The sequence below is a fragment of the Littorina saxatilis genome, linkage group LG15, assembly GCF_037325665.1.
Source record: "Littorina saxatilis isolate snail1 linkage group LG15, US_GU_Lsax_2.0, whole genome shotgun sequence".
Lineage (NCBI taxonomy): Eukaryota > Metazoa > Mollusca > Gastropoda > Littorinimorpha > Littorinidae > Littorina > Littorina saxatilis.
Window position 1 is genome coordinate 8,029,054 of NC_090259.1, and position 14,375 is coordinate 8,043,428.

General features: G+C 45.1%; 1 protein-coding gene across 1 annotated transcript in view; it reads left to right on the top strand.

Annotated features, from left to right (window-relative positions):
- Window positions 1–14,375, top strand: part of LOC138948499 (uncharacterized) — a 54,837-nt gene that overhangs the window by 19,278 nt on the left and 21,184 nt on the right. Inside the window, exons 4-7 of the mRNA XM_070320053.1 lie at window positions 913–1,540; window positions 2,193–2,279; window positions 4,049–4,213; window positions 14,130–14,156. Of these exons, the coding sequence (XP_070176154.1) occupies window positions 913–1,540; window positions 2,193–2,279; window positions 4,049–4,213; window positions 14,130–14,156 (907 nt within the window). The remainder of the gene's footprint in view (window positions 1–912; window positions 1,541–2,192; window positions 2,280–4,048; window positions 4,214–14,129; window positions 14,157–14,375) is intronic.

The following is a 14,375-nucleotide window of genomic DNA, read 5'->3' on the forward strand; positions in this document are numbered from 1 at the left end:
GGCATTATGGGGTTAGTGCTAGGACTGGTTGGTCCGGTGTCAGAATAATGTGACTGGGTGAGACATGAAGCCTGTGTTGCGACTTCTGTCTTGTGTGTGGCGCACGTTATATGTCAAAGCAGCACCGCCCTGATATGGCCCTTCGTGGTCGGCTGGGCGTTAAGCAAACAAACAAACAAACAAACAAACAAATCCCTGTTACTGGTGGATTCCTCTTTCTAGAACACCCCTTCCCCTCCTCCTTTGAAGAACTTTCTTTCTAAGATTGTTTATGCATAACATCTATAAATTCACTTTTTGTTGTTGGGGGGGGGGGGGGGGGGGTCTACTTTAAGATTAAAGACTGATCGGTCAAAATTAGATCTACATGTAGTGAATGCTTTTATTTTTAAAATATTTCTTTATAGACCTCAAATCTTTGGACTATTTCGCATAATCATGCGCTACAGTGAACTCTGACCCTGAATCACTAACTTCCGGCAAATAATCCGGTTCTTCTTCAATTTATACTACTCTATTTTCCGCTAACCGTCGTTAAACAACCATGTCCGTAAGTGACTATTATCCTAAAGAAACTTGTCATTTTATCAAACAACTCCCGCACATCGATACTAACAGATTAGCAGCTGGTCGTCTGCAACAAAGTCACGTCTGCTTGAAGCGTCAGTGCTAAGCTGTTCTAAAAGCTAGCATCGTGCGTCGTAAATTACGTCACATAAAAGATGGCGTCAAGTGCATGCGTACCAATGAAGTCACTCAAACACGCGCACGCACACTGAACATTATTACGTGGGCTGTAAGGCTATTCCCTCACAGTACCATAGATGTACATTTCTTGTGTTTTGATCTCTAACTTAGCTTCCATTTTGAGACAAGGTAGGTTCGACTGTTTCTGTATTTGAACTTTTTCAGATATGGAAGGACATCGAGCACTACAACCCTGACGCAGCATTACACGGAGCATCCACACATCTTACCCAGTGCAGCCTCAACATCAGACTGCAGGGCCAGTCCCACGTCTACAGCATCGCTAAGCGACTCATCAGCGATCGGCTGGCGTGGGCCGGGAAGCCGCTGGACTCCTCCACCCCTGTGAAGCCGGTCATCGGCGGCGTCTCGGAGCTGATCCGGCCCGATGAACGAGCGGACGTTATGGTTTCGGACGAGGATGAGGGGGGTGGTGAGCGTAAAGACATATTCTTTCTGAACACCATCGGAGGGAATTACTTCTGGGCCTACGTGGGCGGCGATGCGGCAAGCACCGTACAGTCCATCTCCGATCTTCTGGTGAAAGAGCTGCCTAACCTGAAGACGTTCTCGCCTCGAGTTTGTGACCTGGTTGCCGTGGAGACAGACGGAGGGGAAGAGTGTGGCGCGGTGCGAGGGAGGGTGGTGGCGCTGGGGGAGGATGAGGTCGTTGTGTTTGCTGTGGATTATGGATCGGTCAAGAAGGTGAAGCCGGAGCATGTTTACCAGTTGACTGGATCTGCCGTCTGCCTCGCCAAGTTTGATGCCCAGGCCAAGATTTGCTGCCTAGCAGGTAGGGCAACCTGTTGTTATTTATGGTGCAGCTTCCATGCGAAGATCTTCTGATTTGTTCTCCAGAAAGTTAAGATCCTACAGTGGAACCCCCCTTTTAAGACATTCAAAAATCTGAGAAAATCAGGTCTTAAAATTAATAAAAAGGAGGGAGTCTTAAAATGGGGGTAACTTACAGAAGTTATGAACAGAAAGTCTGAAAAAACAGGGTCTTAAAAGGGAGGGAGTCTTAAATTGGGGGGTCTTAAAAGGGGGGTTCCACTGTATAATATTTGTAGACACTTTTATATTTACGCTCTTAGCGCTATGAACATGTTGTGTACAGCAATCCCCTCCCAGTGTCCCACTGAGTGTTCTCCAGGTTGATTGTTGTCATCACCACTTAATGGTGCTTATCATAGTCGCCCAGGTTCTACTTGCCCCGGGCGAGCAGGGAAGTGTACTTTGGCATTCCTGTATTCTGTTGGGCCAAGAAAAAAGTTCAATGTTTCTGATTTTCCAACTGACCTCTTTTTTCACCGAACCCTACAACGTATTTCTCACTTAAAATTTTTTTTTTTTAAAATGGACAACTCAATTTTTCGGACTTCACTTGCAGGAAAGTGACTTTTGTTTTGTTTGGCCTTATACGTGCAACACATGTGCTTTGACAGGTATACAGGCCCCGCCAGCAGACGAGCCGACAGTGGAACTTGCCATGTGCACTGTGATTAACCTGACCAAGCACTTTGTGGGCCCTGGTACGTGTTATTCACACACATGAGACAGTGCACAAGTAAAGACAATTACATTTACAATGGATTTTTTTACAGAATGAGTTTTGAGGCCATTAACCTTTTCGCTGCCTGTTGGACGTCAGCTAACAATCCAGGTAATTTAGTTTAACTGGCCAAAAAAATGTTCAACAAAAAACAACAGAAGAAGAAAAACAACAAACAAACAATGCGTGTGTATGTTTGTGTGTGTATGTTTGTGTGTGTATGTTTGTGTGTGTATGTTTGTGTGTGTGTGTGATGTAGTCATTTATACAACTAGGGCAAACTGTAAGTTTTTAATTCATTTAGAACTTAGACCTTGAGTTTTAACTAAACACTTAACTTAAATGACACGCATATATATATATGATTCAGTCAGAAATATGCATGTGCATTGAGCATATCAGCATCCTTTGCTTTTTCACAGAGAAAGAGAAGGAAAGAGAGAGAAAGAGCATGAACATTTCTAAACCAGACATCTAAACATGCTTAGGCCAACAAAAAAAATAGGTCTGTTTACGGTAACCCGACCGACCCTATTTTTTTCGCGCGACCCTAGACTTTTTTTTGGCATTTGGGGGGGAAAAAAATTTTGTTTTAAAATAACGTAAAAATATGGTTTTTTGGAGAGAAAAAACCAAAAATCCCGACCTACCGACCCTATTTTTTGGGCCTATGTTACCGTAAACAGACCTATTTTTTTTTGTTGGCCTTACCATTTTAGCAGTGAATTGTTCAACACAACAACAAGAAACAAAAAAACTGGCAGCAAACATGTTAAGGTCATGTACTACTACCAGCGCAAACTTTTTTTATGTTGCTTTGTAGGTTGTTCTAGTCTTTCAAGAACTAGGAAAACTGTATTATCATCATCATGATCATTTTCATCATCATCATCATCACCATCATCATCATGATCATCATCGTCATCATTATCATCACAATTCACATGTTTATTTTTTTCAACCTCTTTTTGTTTTTAACTTTTTAATCTTGTATCTTATCATTGTGTGTTTGTGCGTCCCAAGGACAGATTGTAAGAAAAGTCATAGCCTTAAATCTTGATCCTTGTAAAATAAAATTCAATTCAATTCAATTCGCTCAGTCTCACCCTCCCTCCCTCCCTCCCTTTCTATCTCTATTTTGTTTCTGCTTTCTCTTTATCCTTTTTATTCCTTTAATTTTTGAGTCACTTGAGAAAATGTGACTCTATGTAATCGGTCAGTGTTAGTCTGTCCGGCCGGCCGTCCGTAGACACCACCTTAACGTTGGACTTTTCTCGGAAACTATCAAAGCGATCGGGCTCATATTTTGTTTAGTCGTGACCTCCAATGACCTCTACACTTTAACGATGGTTTCGTTGACCTTTGACCTTTTTCAAGGTCACAGGTCAGCGTCAAAGGAAAAATTAGACATTTTATATCTTTGACAAAGTTCATCGGATGTGATTGAAACTTTGTAGGATTATTCTTTACATCAAAGTATTTACATCTGTAGCCTTTTACGAACGTTATCAGAAAAACAAGGGAGATAACTAGCCTTTTCTGTTCGGCAACACACAACTTAACGTTGGGCTTTTCTCGGAAACTATAAAAGTGACCGGGCTCAAATTTTATGTGAACGTGACTCATTGTGTTGTGAATAGCAATTTCTTCCTGTCCATCTGATGCCTCATATAATATTCAGAACTGCGAAAGTGACTCGATCGAGCGTTTGCTCTTCTTGTTACTGATTTCTCTGTCTGTTGTTCGCAGGCCACATGTTTGAAGAAGCTGGCGGTTTGAACCATCTGTACACGCTCATCTGCAGCGCGCCGCGCAACATACAGCTGCAGGCCATTCGCCTACTGTCCAACCTCACCTCCATGTCCAAGATCTCCAAGGCTTGGGACTGGACCAAGTTCATCAGGCCGTTGCTAGGTAAGTGGAGACACAGTGCCGTTTTACTGGTATTGGAATCATATTGTCCAGTGAGGTTACCCTCATAGAAATTGGGTTTACAAATCTTAACTGTCCTTATATTTTGTTAAGATTACAAAAAATACTGAACCGTCAGATTTTTTTATGTTGTTGTTGCTGCTGCTGTTGTTTTGTTGTCAGGTCAGACAGAGGCAACACTTTGCTTACCGGCACGGTTGGCCTAGTGGTAAGGCGTCCGCCCGGTGATCGGGAGGTCGTGGGTTTGAACCCCGGCCGGGTCATACCTAAGACTTTAAAATTGGCAATCTAGTGGCTGCTCCGCCTGGCGTCTGGCATTATGGGGTTAGTGCTAGGACTGGTTGGTCCGGTGTCAGAATAATGTGACTGGGTGAGACATGAAGCCTGTGCTGCGACTTCTGTCTTGTGTGTGGCGCACGTTATATGTCAAAGCAGCACCGCCCTGATATGGCCCTTCGTGGTCGGCTGGGCGTTGAGCAAACAAACAAACAAACAAACTACTTTGCTTGGTACGAAGAGTTGTTTGAAGAAAAGTGATAAGGTCAAACCTACCTAGAAAAGTGATAAGGTCAAACCTACCTAGAAAAGTGATAAGGTCAAACCTACCTAGAAAAGTGATAAGGTCAAACCTACCTAGAAAAGTGATAAGGTCAAACCTACCTAGAAAAGTGATGAGGTCAAACCTACCTAGAAAAGTGATGAGGTCAAACCTACCTAGAAAAGTGATGAGGTCAAACCTACCTAGAAAAGTGATAAGGTCAAACCTACCTAGAAAAGTGATAAGGTCAAACCTACCTAGAAAAGTGATAAGGTCAAACCTACCTAGAACAAGAGGCGAAGCCATCAAGGCTCACGTAAGAAATCGACAAACAGTAACACAAACTCAATCACTCCGTCACACATACACACACACATACACACACACACACACACACACACACACACACACACACACACACACACACACACACACACACACACACACACACAGAAAGAGCACAAGTGAAACTGTGCAAGAAAGCGAGACACTAGATCTAGATCTGTCTGTCTGCATGTAGCCTACTTACATGGACACGACTGCCAAATAGTCTCGGCCCGCTCAAAATAATAATGACCGAGACTTTCAGTACTTCCTTCGCGTGACGTCTAACCCTCTTACGTCATAATGTGACGTCAATGTAATGTGACGTCTTCAAATGTTAGAGTTTCTACCACAGACATACACACGCACGCACATACGCACGCACGCACGCACAGACAGACAAAGTTACGATCGCATAGGCTACACTTACGTGAGCCAAAAATGATAAGGTCAAACCTACCTAGAAAAGTGATAAGGTCAAACCTGCCTAGAAAAGTGATAAGGTCAAACCTACCTAGAAAAGTGATAAGGTCAAACCTACCCAGAAAAGTGATAAGGTCAAACCTACCTAGAAAAGTGATAAGGTCAAACCTACCTATATCCGACCACCCAAGGGACCAACCAAAAGTGATTATTATAGACAGGTGGTCGGTATTGATAGGTGAATTAAACCGGACAAAAACCTCATTATTGATTCTTTGGGGTGGTCGTATAATGAGCAGGTTTTTGAGAGGTGGTCGCTAAGGCCTGTTCAACAGTACTTAATTGACCTAAATTGGCTTTCAATCAATCAATATCAATAGGACGCTTATACAGTGGTCGCCGCTTAATAAAGCCACTTCTGGACCGACGAAAAATGGCTTTAATAAGCGGCGGATTTATTAACCGGCGGTCCAGGAATACGTCATTTTCGAAAGAAAAAAAAAATCTTCTCAATTGTTTACGTCACCCAGTCACTTTCTTTCGTCATTTACACTTGTTTGAATCTAAACAAAACTTCACGAAGGATGTTGAACTTTTGTTTTAATTATGTACATGTACGAGTACTTTGATCACTTCGGTACATCAATAATTTCACTGTCACCGTCACCAACCATTACTCGTCAGAGAAGAACGATTTTATGAATGTGTGTTTGTTACACGACACTTGAGATTGCCACAAGTTCTCAAACGTCGTATAGTTGTGTTCTTTTATTCTACGTCGCCCGTCTTCGCAGCAACAGAAAACAACTCGTCAAATTGAGTTCGAGGATTTATTCAGCATTCAATACATACAACTGCACAACGTAGCAGAACTCAAATAGAAGCTTTTTTTAACATTCAAATCGCGCTGGCATATATAGTAAATACTCAATCTCGAGAATATTCCAGACCGAACACGATACAACTACATTATACGAGCCGTGCATGGACTAAACTAGCGACATTCTCTCTGTGACGCACATCAAAAGCGCCGACGCACTTAATCCGAACGAACGCCACGAACTCACACTACAAACAGCGTGATAAACAACTTGTTTTGACAGGACTAGAAAGTTCACCTGCATTCTCGTCCAAGCATAAATATTGTGTTTACAAAATATAATATCGGTACTTTCCCACAAAGTACAATAAGTCAACTACATGCAACACACAAAACTGAACCAAAGCTCAGCAACGATAGCGTTTCCTAACATTACACCCAACACAAGAAGAAATTTACCTAATTTCTTTCAATCATTGAAACGCTACCTGTACACATATTATGTATACATAACAGATTGAAAACCAGGTATGTACATTAGTCTGTTGGAGAGTGAACACAGTTTTAATCACATACTCGGCTGAGAAAATCTGCTCCAACATTGTCTGAACCCTTAATCGATTCCACTCGCATATCAAAGTTCTGCAAGTACATCACCCACCTCATGATACGATTATTCACAAACTTCGCAGAGTTCAGGTAGGTGAGGGGTTTGTGATCAGTCTGAAGCACGAATTTCACCCCTTGGAGGTAGAGTTCAAATTTCTTGATTCCCCACACGATGGCTAAACACTCTTTCTCCATGGTCGAGTAGTTCTTCTCGGCTCCTGACAGCTTCTTGCTGGCATAGCTGACCGGAAACGGTTTACCTCCATGCTCTTGCATCAGCATGGCGCCGATCCCTTCGTCCGATGCGTCTGTACGCAAGATGAACTCTTTGGCAGTATCAGGAAGGCGTAGCACCGGGTCTCGTGACATCAGGTCGCGCACGGTCTGGTATGCCTTCTCCTGAGCTGGTCCCCAGAGTATTCGGTTGGGGCATCCTTTTCGGGTCATGTCCGACAAAGGCGCCGTTATGGCGGCGAAGTTTGGAATGAACTCTCTGTAGTACCCAGCCAATCCAAGGAAGGATCGCACCTGCTTCTTGGTTTCAGGACGTGGCGCATTGAGGATCTTGGTGACGTTTTCCAACAAAAGCCCCTTTTGACCTTCCTTCAGTGAATGACCTATGAAGTCAACGTTGTCGGTCCCCAAAATGCACTTGCTGGGTCTCACGGTCAGATTGGCTTTTGTCAGGCGGGAAAACAATTCCCTCAAAGTCTCCAGATGCTCCTCAAAGGTCTCCGTGTGGACTAGCAGATCATCCCAGTAGTACACAACATTCTTCATTCCTTTGAGCATTTTTCGCATTCCTCTCTTCAGGGTAGCACCACTGTTCACCATGCCAAAAGGCATCCGCAGGCACTCATACGTTCCGTCTGGAGTTGCAAAGGCGGTCTTTGGTATGTCCTCTTCGCGCACAGGAATCTGCCAATATCCCTTGCTGAGATCGATCTTTGAGAAGATCTTACTGCCGGTTAACTGTCGGAATAGATCAGTTGCCGTCAGCATTGGTTCAGGGTCAAACACGGTGATCTTATTGACTTTCCTGAAGTCAATGCATACCCTGTTTGTACCGTCTTTCTTCTTGACAACAACAACGGGAGATGAGTAAGGGGATGATGACTCACGGATGACCCCCATCTTCAACATGCTGTCGATGTCCTTCTTCAAGGATTCCCGAGCCTGAAACGGGATAGGGTATGGTTTTGAGCGAACAGGAACGTCAGATGTGAGGTGGACTTCATGTTCGACCAAGGACGTAGAGCCTGGAACATCAGAGAACCTATGGGTGAAGTCGCCCATAAAATCATGCAGCTCCTTCTGCTGATCTTCTGTCAGGTCAGGTCCTAGCTTGACGTCATCCACTCCCTCTTTCTTGTGGAGGTCTCCCAACTCCAGTAGTTCCTCACCGTCGAACTCGTCTAGTTCGGCTGGTTCTTCCGCACTTGCTGCGACCTGTACTGCTTCCGGAGGTCTCTCCACATACAGTTTCAGGAGGTTAGCGTGGTAGATCTTGGACTTCTTGCCGACATTCACCTTGTAGTCGTTGATCCCTACCACGGCCTCAACCTCGTATGGGCCTTTCCACTGCATCAGTAGTTTGTTGTGATCAGTGGGAAGCAGTATCAGCACTTTGTTACCTGGTGTAAACTTCCTGTTTACGGCTTTGCGGTCGTAGTAGTGCTTTCCGCTATCCTGAGACTTTCTCAAGTTTTCTCTCGCAATCTCGAGAGTCTCCTCCAGTTTCTCTCGCAACTCAAACATGTACTGGTGACTGTTCTTCACTTCAGGTGTGTCCACATCTTTCGTCCACAATTCCTTTAGTATCTGCATCGGGCCTCTCACGGTCCGCCCGTACATCAGCTCGAACGGGGAGAATCCAGTGGACTCTTGTGGCACCTCCCTGTATGCAAATAGCAAGGCATTGATGTAGCGATGCCACTGCCTTGGCTGCTCACTGCATAGTTTCTTCAGCGTGGACTTCAGCGTCGCATTGAATTTTTCGACCAGCCCATTGCACATCGGGTGATAAGCTGTCGTAGTCAAGTGACGAATGCTCAGCAGCCTGTTGACCTCTTCCATGCATTCAGAGACAAACTGTGTCCCCAGGTCTGTGAGGATCTCTTCAGGAACCCCAATTCTGCTGAAAATGTCCACAAGTGCCTCGGCAACAGTCTCGGTGTCAATTTTCTTCAGAGGCACAGCTTCTGGGTACCTGGTTGCATAGTCTACCAGGGTCAGTACCCAACGATGACCCTCTTCACTTGGCGGTTTGATCTCGCCGATGAGGTCAATGGCCACCCTCTTGAAAGGTCGGTCGATCAAAGGCATCTTCTGCAACGGCACTTTCGGGACCCTTCCTCGAGGTATGGTTTTCTGGCAAATATCGCACGATCGGCAGAATCGAGTCACATCTGCATGCAGTCCTGGCCAGTAAAACGCAGCCTGGATTCTGTCTGATGTCTTCTTGACACCCAGGTGACCTCCCATAATAGAGTCGTGGGCCACCTCCATCACCTGGCGCCTAAGTGGTTGAGGCACCAGAACTTGACATAATGGCTTCCCACCGTTGACTCTCGGGTGCTGGAACACTCGGTACAGAATCTTGGCCTTCACTTCAAAGTGCACAGTGCCTTCGCCCTTAGTCATCTCCTTGACAGGACGACTCCTGTACTTTGTCAAGGTCAAATCAGCTTCCTGTAGCTGAATCAGCCGATCCCTGTCCACGACAGCAGTTGCAGAACTGTTGGTGACCCTGAGTGGCGTAGTTGTTTTGTCCTTCTTCGCCTGGGCTCTGGTCGTCACAGCGCTTACAACCTGCGGCTGGTCGCGGCGATGCGCAGTTGCTCTGTCATCTCGTAACAGTTCGCTGATATCTTCATTCGCGAATGGCAGTGGGTCTTCCTCCTCAACAGTAGGCTGAGCTGCGCCCATTCTCCATTCGACATCAGGGTCATCAGGACGTCTCGCACCCCCAATGTTCCCAATTAATAGATCGTACAAGGGCTTCTTCAGGCAGACGGCCTCAACTTCTCCGGTGAAGTATGGAGTATCGATCTGGATTTTTACCACTGGTGCCTTCACGCATTTGCTGTCAGCCATGAGCGTCCACTTGAAGTCACCAGTGAACTTCTCTGTTGGCACCAGATCCTCTTTGACAATGACTCCATTGCAGCCCGAATCTCTGAGAACAGTCACTTCCTGCTTCTCAACAAATCCCTTCGACACGGGCATGTTCGACACTGACACAGCTGCGCTGGCGACGACAGAGATTGACTTGCCATTGGCGAGTAGAAGCTGGCCATCAGAAATACATTCTTCCACGTCCGATGGTGTAGCCACTTGCTCGGCAGCCCTTGGAAGTATGACGCTGCTCGCACATACTTGTTGGTTCGAGCCACTCGTTTGCCTCTTGTTGTCGTAATATCTCCGTCGATGTTCTTGCGCTTTGTCATTGACATGTCCGTTATTTTTCTTTTGGGGACAGTTGGCGACTCGGTGGCCCTTGGCATTGCAAAGGAAACACGTTATGTTCTGCCCTTCATTGGATGATGGTGCGGACTCAGTTTGTCCCTTGGCAGGTTGGTTTGCCTGGTTCCCGCTCTTCTGGAAAGGTTTCGATGACTTTGACGTCCCCAGGGTCCTTCCATGAGCAATGAGATAACGCTCAGCAGCATCAGTAATGTCCTTCAAACCCCGCAGCTTTTGCTCTTCCAAGCGGGTCGCCAGGTCCTTCGGGCAGGCATTAAGGAATTGCTCCTTCACGATCAAGTCCCGCAGACTCTCATATGACTGCTCTTCACCTGATAACTCCACCCACTTCTGCAGGTATGACGACAGGCGCTCCACAAACTGGCTCGGTGTCTCTCCAGACAATGGCTGGCATTCGCGGAAGCGTTGACGGTAGCCCCTTTCAGTGAAGTTGTAGCAACGCAACAGAGCTTCCTTCAGTACATCATAGTCTCTGGCGTCATCATTTGAGAGTCTAGTGTAGACCTCAAGTGCTGCCCCAGTCAAATGTGCGCTGAGTTGAATCGCCCAGTCGTCGCGCTGCCATCTAGCACTCTCAGCGAACCTCTCGAATCTTGCAAGGTAGCAGTCGATCTGGTCCTTCCCGTCAGCGAATGCTGGAAGTTTCGGTGCCCTGTGTAACATTTGCTGCTGGTTATCTCTTTGGCGTGGTGCCTCGTGCTCGTTTTGAACACGCACCATTTCTGTCTGAAGCTCTAAACGCTTCGTCTCCATTTCTATCTGGAGCTCTAAGCGTTTCAGCTCAATTTGCCTTTCTTCACGCTGTGCTTCTCTTTCTCTTTCTTTTTCTTCACGCTGCGCTTGTCTTTCTTCACGCTGCGCTTGTCTTTCTTCACGCTGCGCCAGCAGTCGTGTCTGGGACTCGACGAACTCCGTCAACTGCTTGCCTTTTAGTCCCAGTTCAACTCCTTTTTCCCAGAACTCAGCCATTCTGGTCTTTTCCGGTGCGTTCGTCTGTATTCTTTCACAGCCACGAACGTAGACGAATGTAGTCTTCTAAAAGAACACAGTCTCTACTGCACCTCCGATGCTTCTCTCGTCGCTGTTCACCTTCGTAGACGCAGGCTGCCACCCTCCTCGTCTAACGTGACGGCGCACTCTGCTCACGATACGTACACGACGTACCTCAGTCGTATTTCGTAGTATTAATGCACTAGCTCCGCGACGAAGTCCGTCTCGTCCAAACGGCAGCTAACCTCTGTAATCCCGATACACTCCGGCGTCGCTCACCGTACCGAGCTGCGGCGATTACCAAACTCTTCACCAGTCACACCGAATCCACGGTTCCGTAGTCTCAATACTGATCCCTCAGGATACACCCGATTGATGGCTACCTCCTGTGACTGTCTTGACACTAGTCCTTGTTGCTGGAAAACCCTTGGCGTTAAACGTAGATCCTTGGCTTGGCCCCCAATTGTTACACGACACTTGAGATTGCCACAAGTTCTCAAACGTCGTATAGTTGTGTTCTTTTATTCTACGTCGCCCGTCTTCGCAGCAACAGAAAACAACTCGTCAAATTGAGTTCGAGGATTTATTCAGCATTCAATACATACAACTGCACAACGTAGCAGAACTCAAATAGAAGCTTTTTTTAACATTCAAATCGCGCTGGCATATATAGTAAATACTCAATCTCGAGAATATTCCAGACCGAACACGATACAACTACATTATACGAGCCGTGCATGGACTAAACTAGCGACATTCTCTCTGTGACGCACATCAAAAGCGCCGACGCACTTAATCCGAACGAACGCCACGAACTCACACTACAAACAGCGTGATAAACAACTTGTTTTGACAGGACTAGAAAGTTCACCTGCATTCTCGTCCAAGCATAAATATTGTGTTTACAAAATATAATATCGGTACTTTCCCACAAAGTACAAATAAGTCAACTACATGCAACACACAAAACTGAACCAAAGCTCAGCAACGATAGCGTTTCCTAACAGTTTGTTAGTCGTCTTCCACATCAGAACAAGATAATGTGAGTTTTAGTCACAAACTACGTGATTTCTTAGGGAAAACTGGCTTTAATAAGCGGCGGGTTGGTTTTATTAACCGGCTTTTTCTAATACATAAGATATAGTGATAAATCCGGACCTTCTGAAATCGGCTTTTATAAGCGGCTGGCTCTATTAACCGCGGTTTTATTAAGCGGCGTCCACTGTATCGCGCATATTCCGTGGGTACAGTTCTAGGCGCTCTGCAATGATGCCGTGTGAGATGAAATGTTATACGGCCAGTAGATTGCAGCCATTTCGGCGCATATTTACCTTTCACGGCCTATTATTCCAAGTCACACGGGTATAGGTAGACAATTATTAACTGTGCCTAAGCAATTTTGCCAGGAAAGACCCTTTTGTCAATCGTGGGATCTTTAACGTGCACACCCCAATGTAGTGTACACGGGGGGGTGTTCGGACACCGAAGAGAGTCTGCACACAAAGTTGACCCTGAGAAATAAATTTCCGCCGAACGTGGGTTTGAACTCACGCTGACAGCGGCCAACTGAATACAAATCCAGCGCGGTACCAACTGAGCTATGTAGATGATTTATTGCAGGGCCAGGTTGACAGAGCTGCATGGTAAGGACAAGAAAAAAAATTCAATGTTCTGATTTCAAATCGACTTTTTTTTCATCTGACTCTTGCTCTTTTTTTCACCCTTCAAAAATAAAAATAAAAACAAAATAAAATGACAAGGCTTGATTTTGTGGACTTTACAAGAACAGTTAATTTTTTCTGACGGTGACATCCAGGGGACACAGCTTCCACAATTTTCGGCCAGTAAAAAGCCATATTGTTTAGATAGAAAACAAATTTCATATCAGTAAAAAGCAACTGACACTAATGTTTTGGGGTCTTTTTCATTGTAAAACAAACAATTTTTTATGTCTCGACATGTATTTCTCTCTCTCTCGACTGTACACAGAGATAAGAACAGCCTCGCTTTCACCTAGATCCTGCCTAAAAACAATGTTCAGACCTCATGTTCAGACTTGGCGTAATAATACCGAAAGGACTACTTTTTAGCGGTCAAGTTCAGTCGTCTGCATACTCGAAAGTGAAAACAAATTAAACGTTTTGCTACAGTGTCGGAGGATGAACTATCGAAGAAGAAAAAGAATATCGTGCCAACCACTACGCAGAAGACCATCCGAGTTGTCCAGAAGAAGTTCTGAAACACGTCACGTTCCAAATCAAAAGACGACATTCTATTCTCTTACGTCACTATTCTTGGTTTACGGTACCATTCGGCGGCTTTGCTACGAGTATGCCATAGTCTTGGTTGGCCGAGACCTTGAGGTGGAATGCGAGTGATTAGGTTTGTTGATTTTGCTCGGAGAAGTGGTCCGTGTTCAAGCAAGTTTCTTTCTTCTTTGAAAACAAAAACCCTAAGACCAGTGAATGTCGAGATATATATGTTAATTGGATCTGTGATCCAAACATGGCTTTTGGTCAATCTCGATGGCAGTTTATTCCACTCGCCCTACGGGCTTGTGGAATAAACTTCCATCTCGATTGACCAAAAGCCATGTTTGGATCACAGATCCAATTAACGTATAATGTTGACTTGTAGGTTGTTCTAGTCCTTAAAAAAAAACGGTGTTTAATTTGTGAAACAAGTTGTTGCTGTTTGTGTAATGTCAGGTGTATTGTCTGGAAAAGCATCCAAAGGTTTGTATATGTTTTATCTTTCTGATTGGCTGCTCATTTTCATTTCTCGTCCTTTCCGTTCTTCCTTAGCCTGCAGCTTTTTCTTGGTGGAGGTTTTAGTTTTTAGCTTTAGCTTTTTATTTGGTTTGCTTTTTGGTTTCAAAAGTGTTAAGTGTGTGTGACGGTGTGTGTGTATGCACTGCACACACGTATATAACCCAAATCACTGCCTATACATCA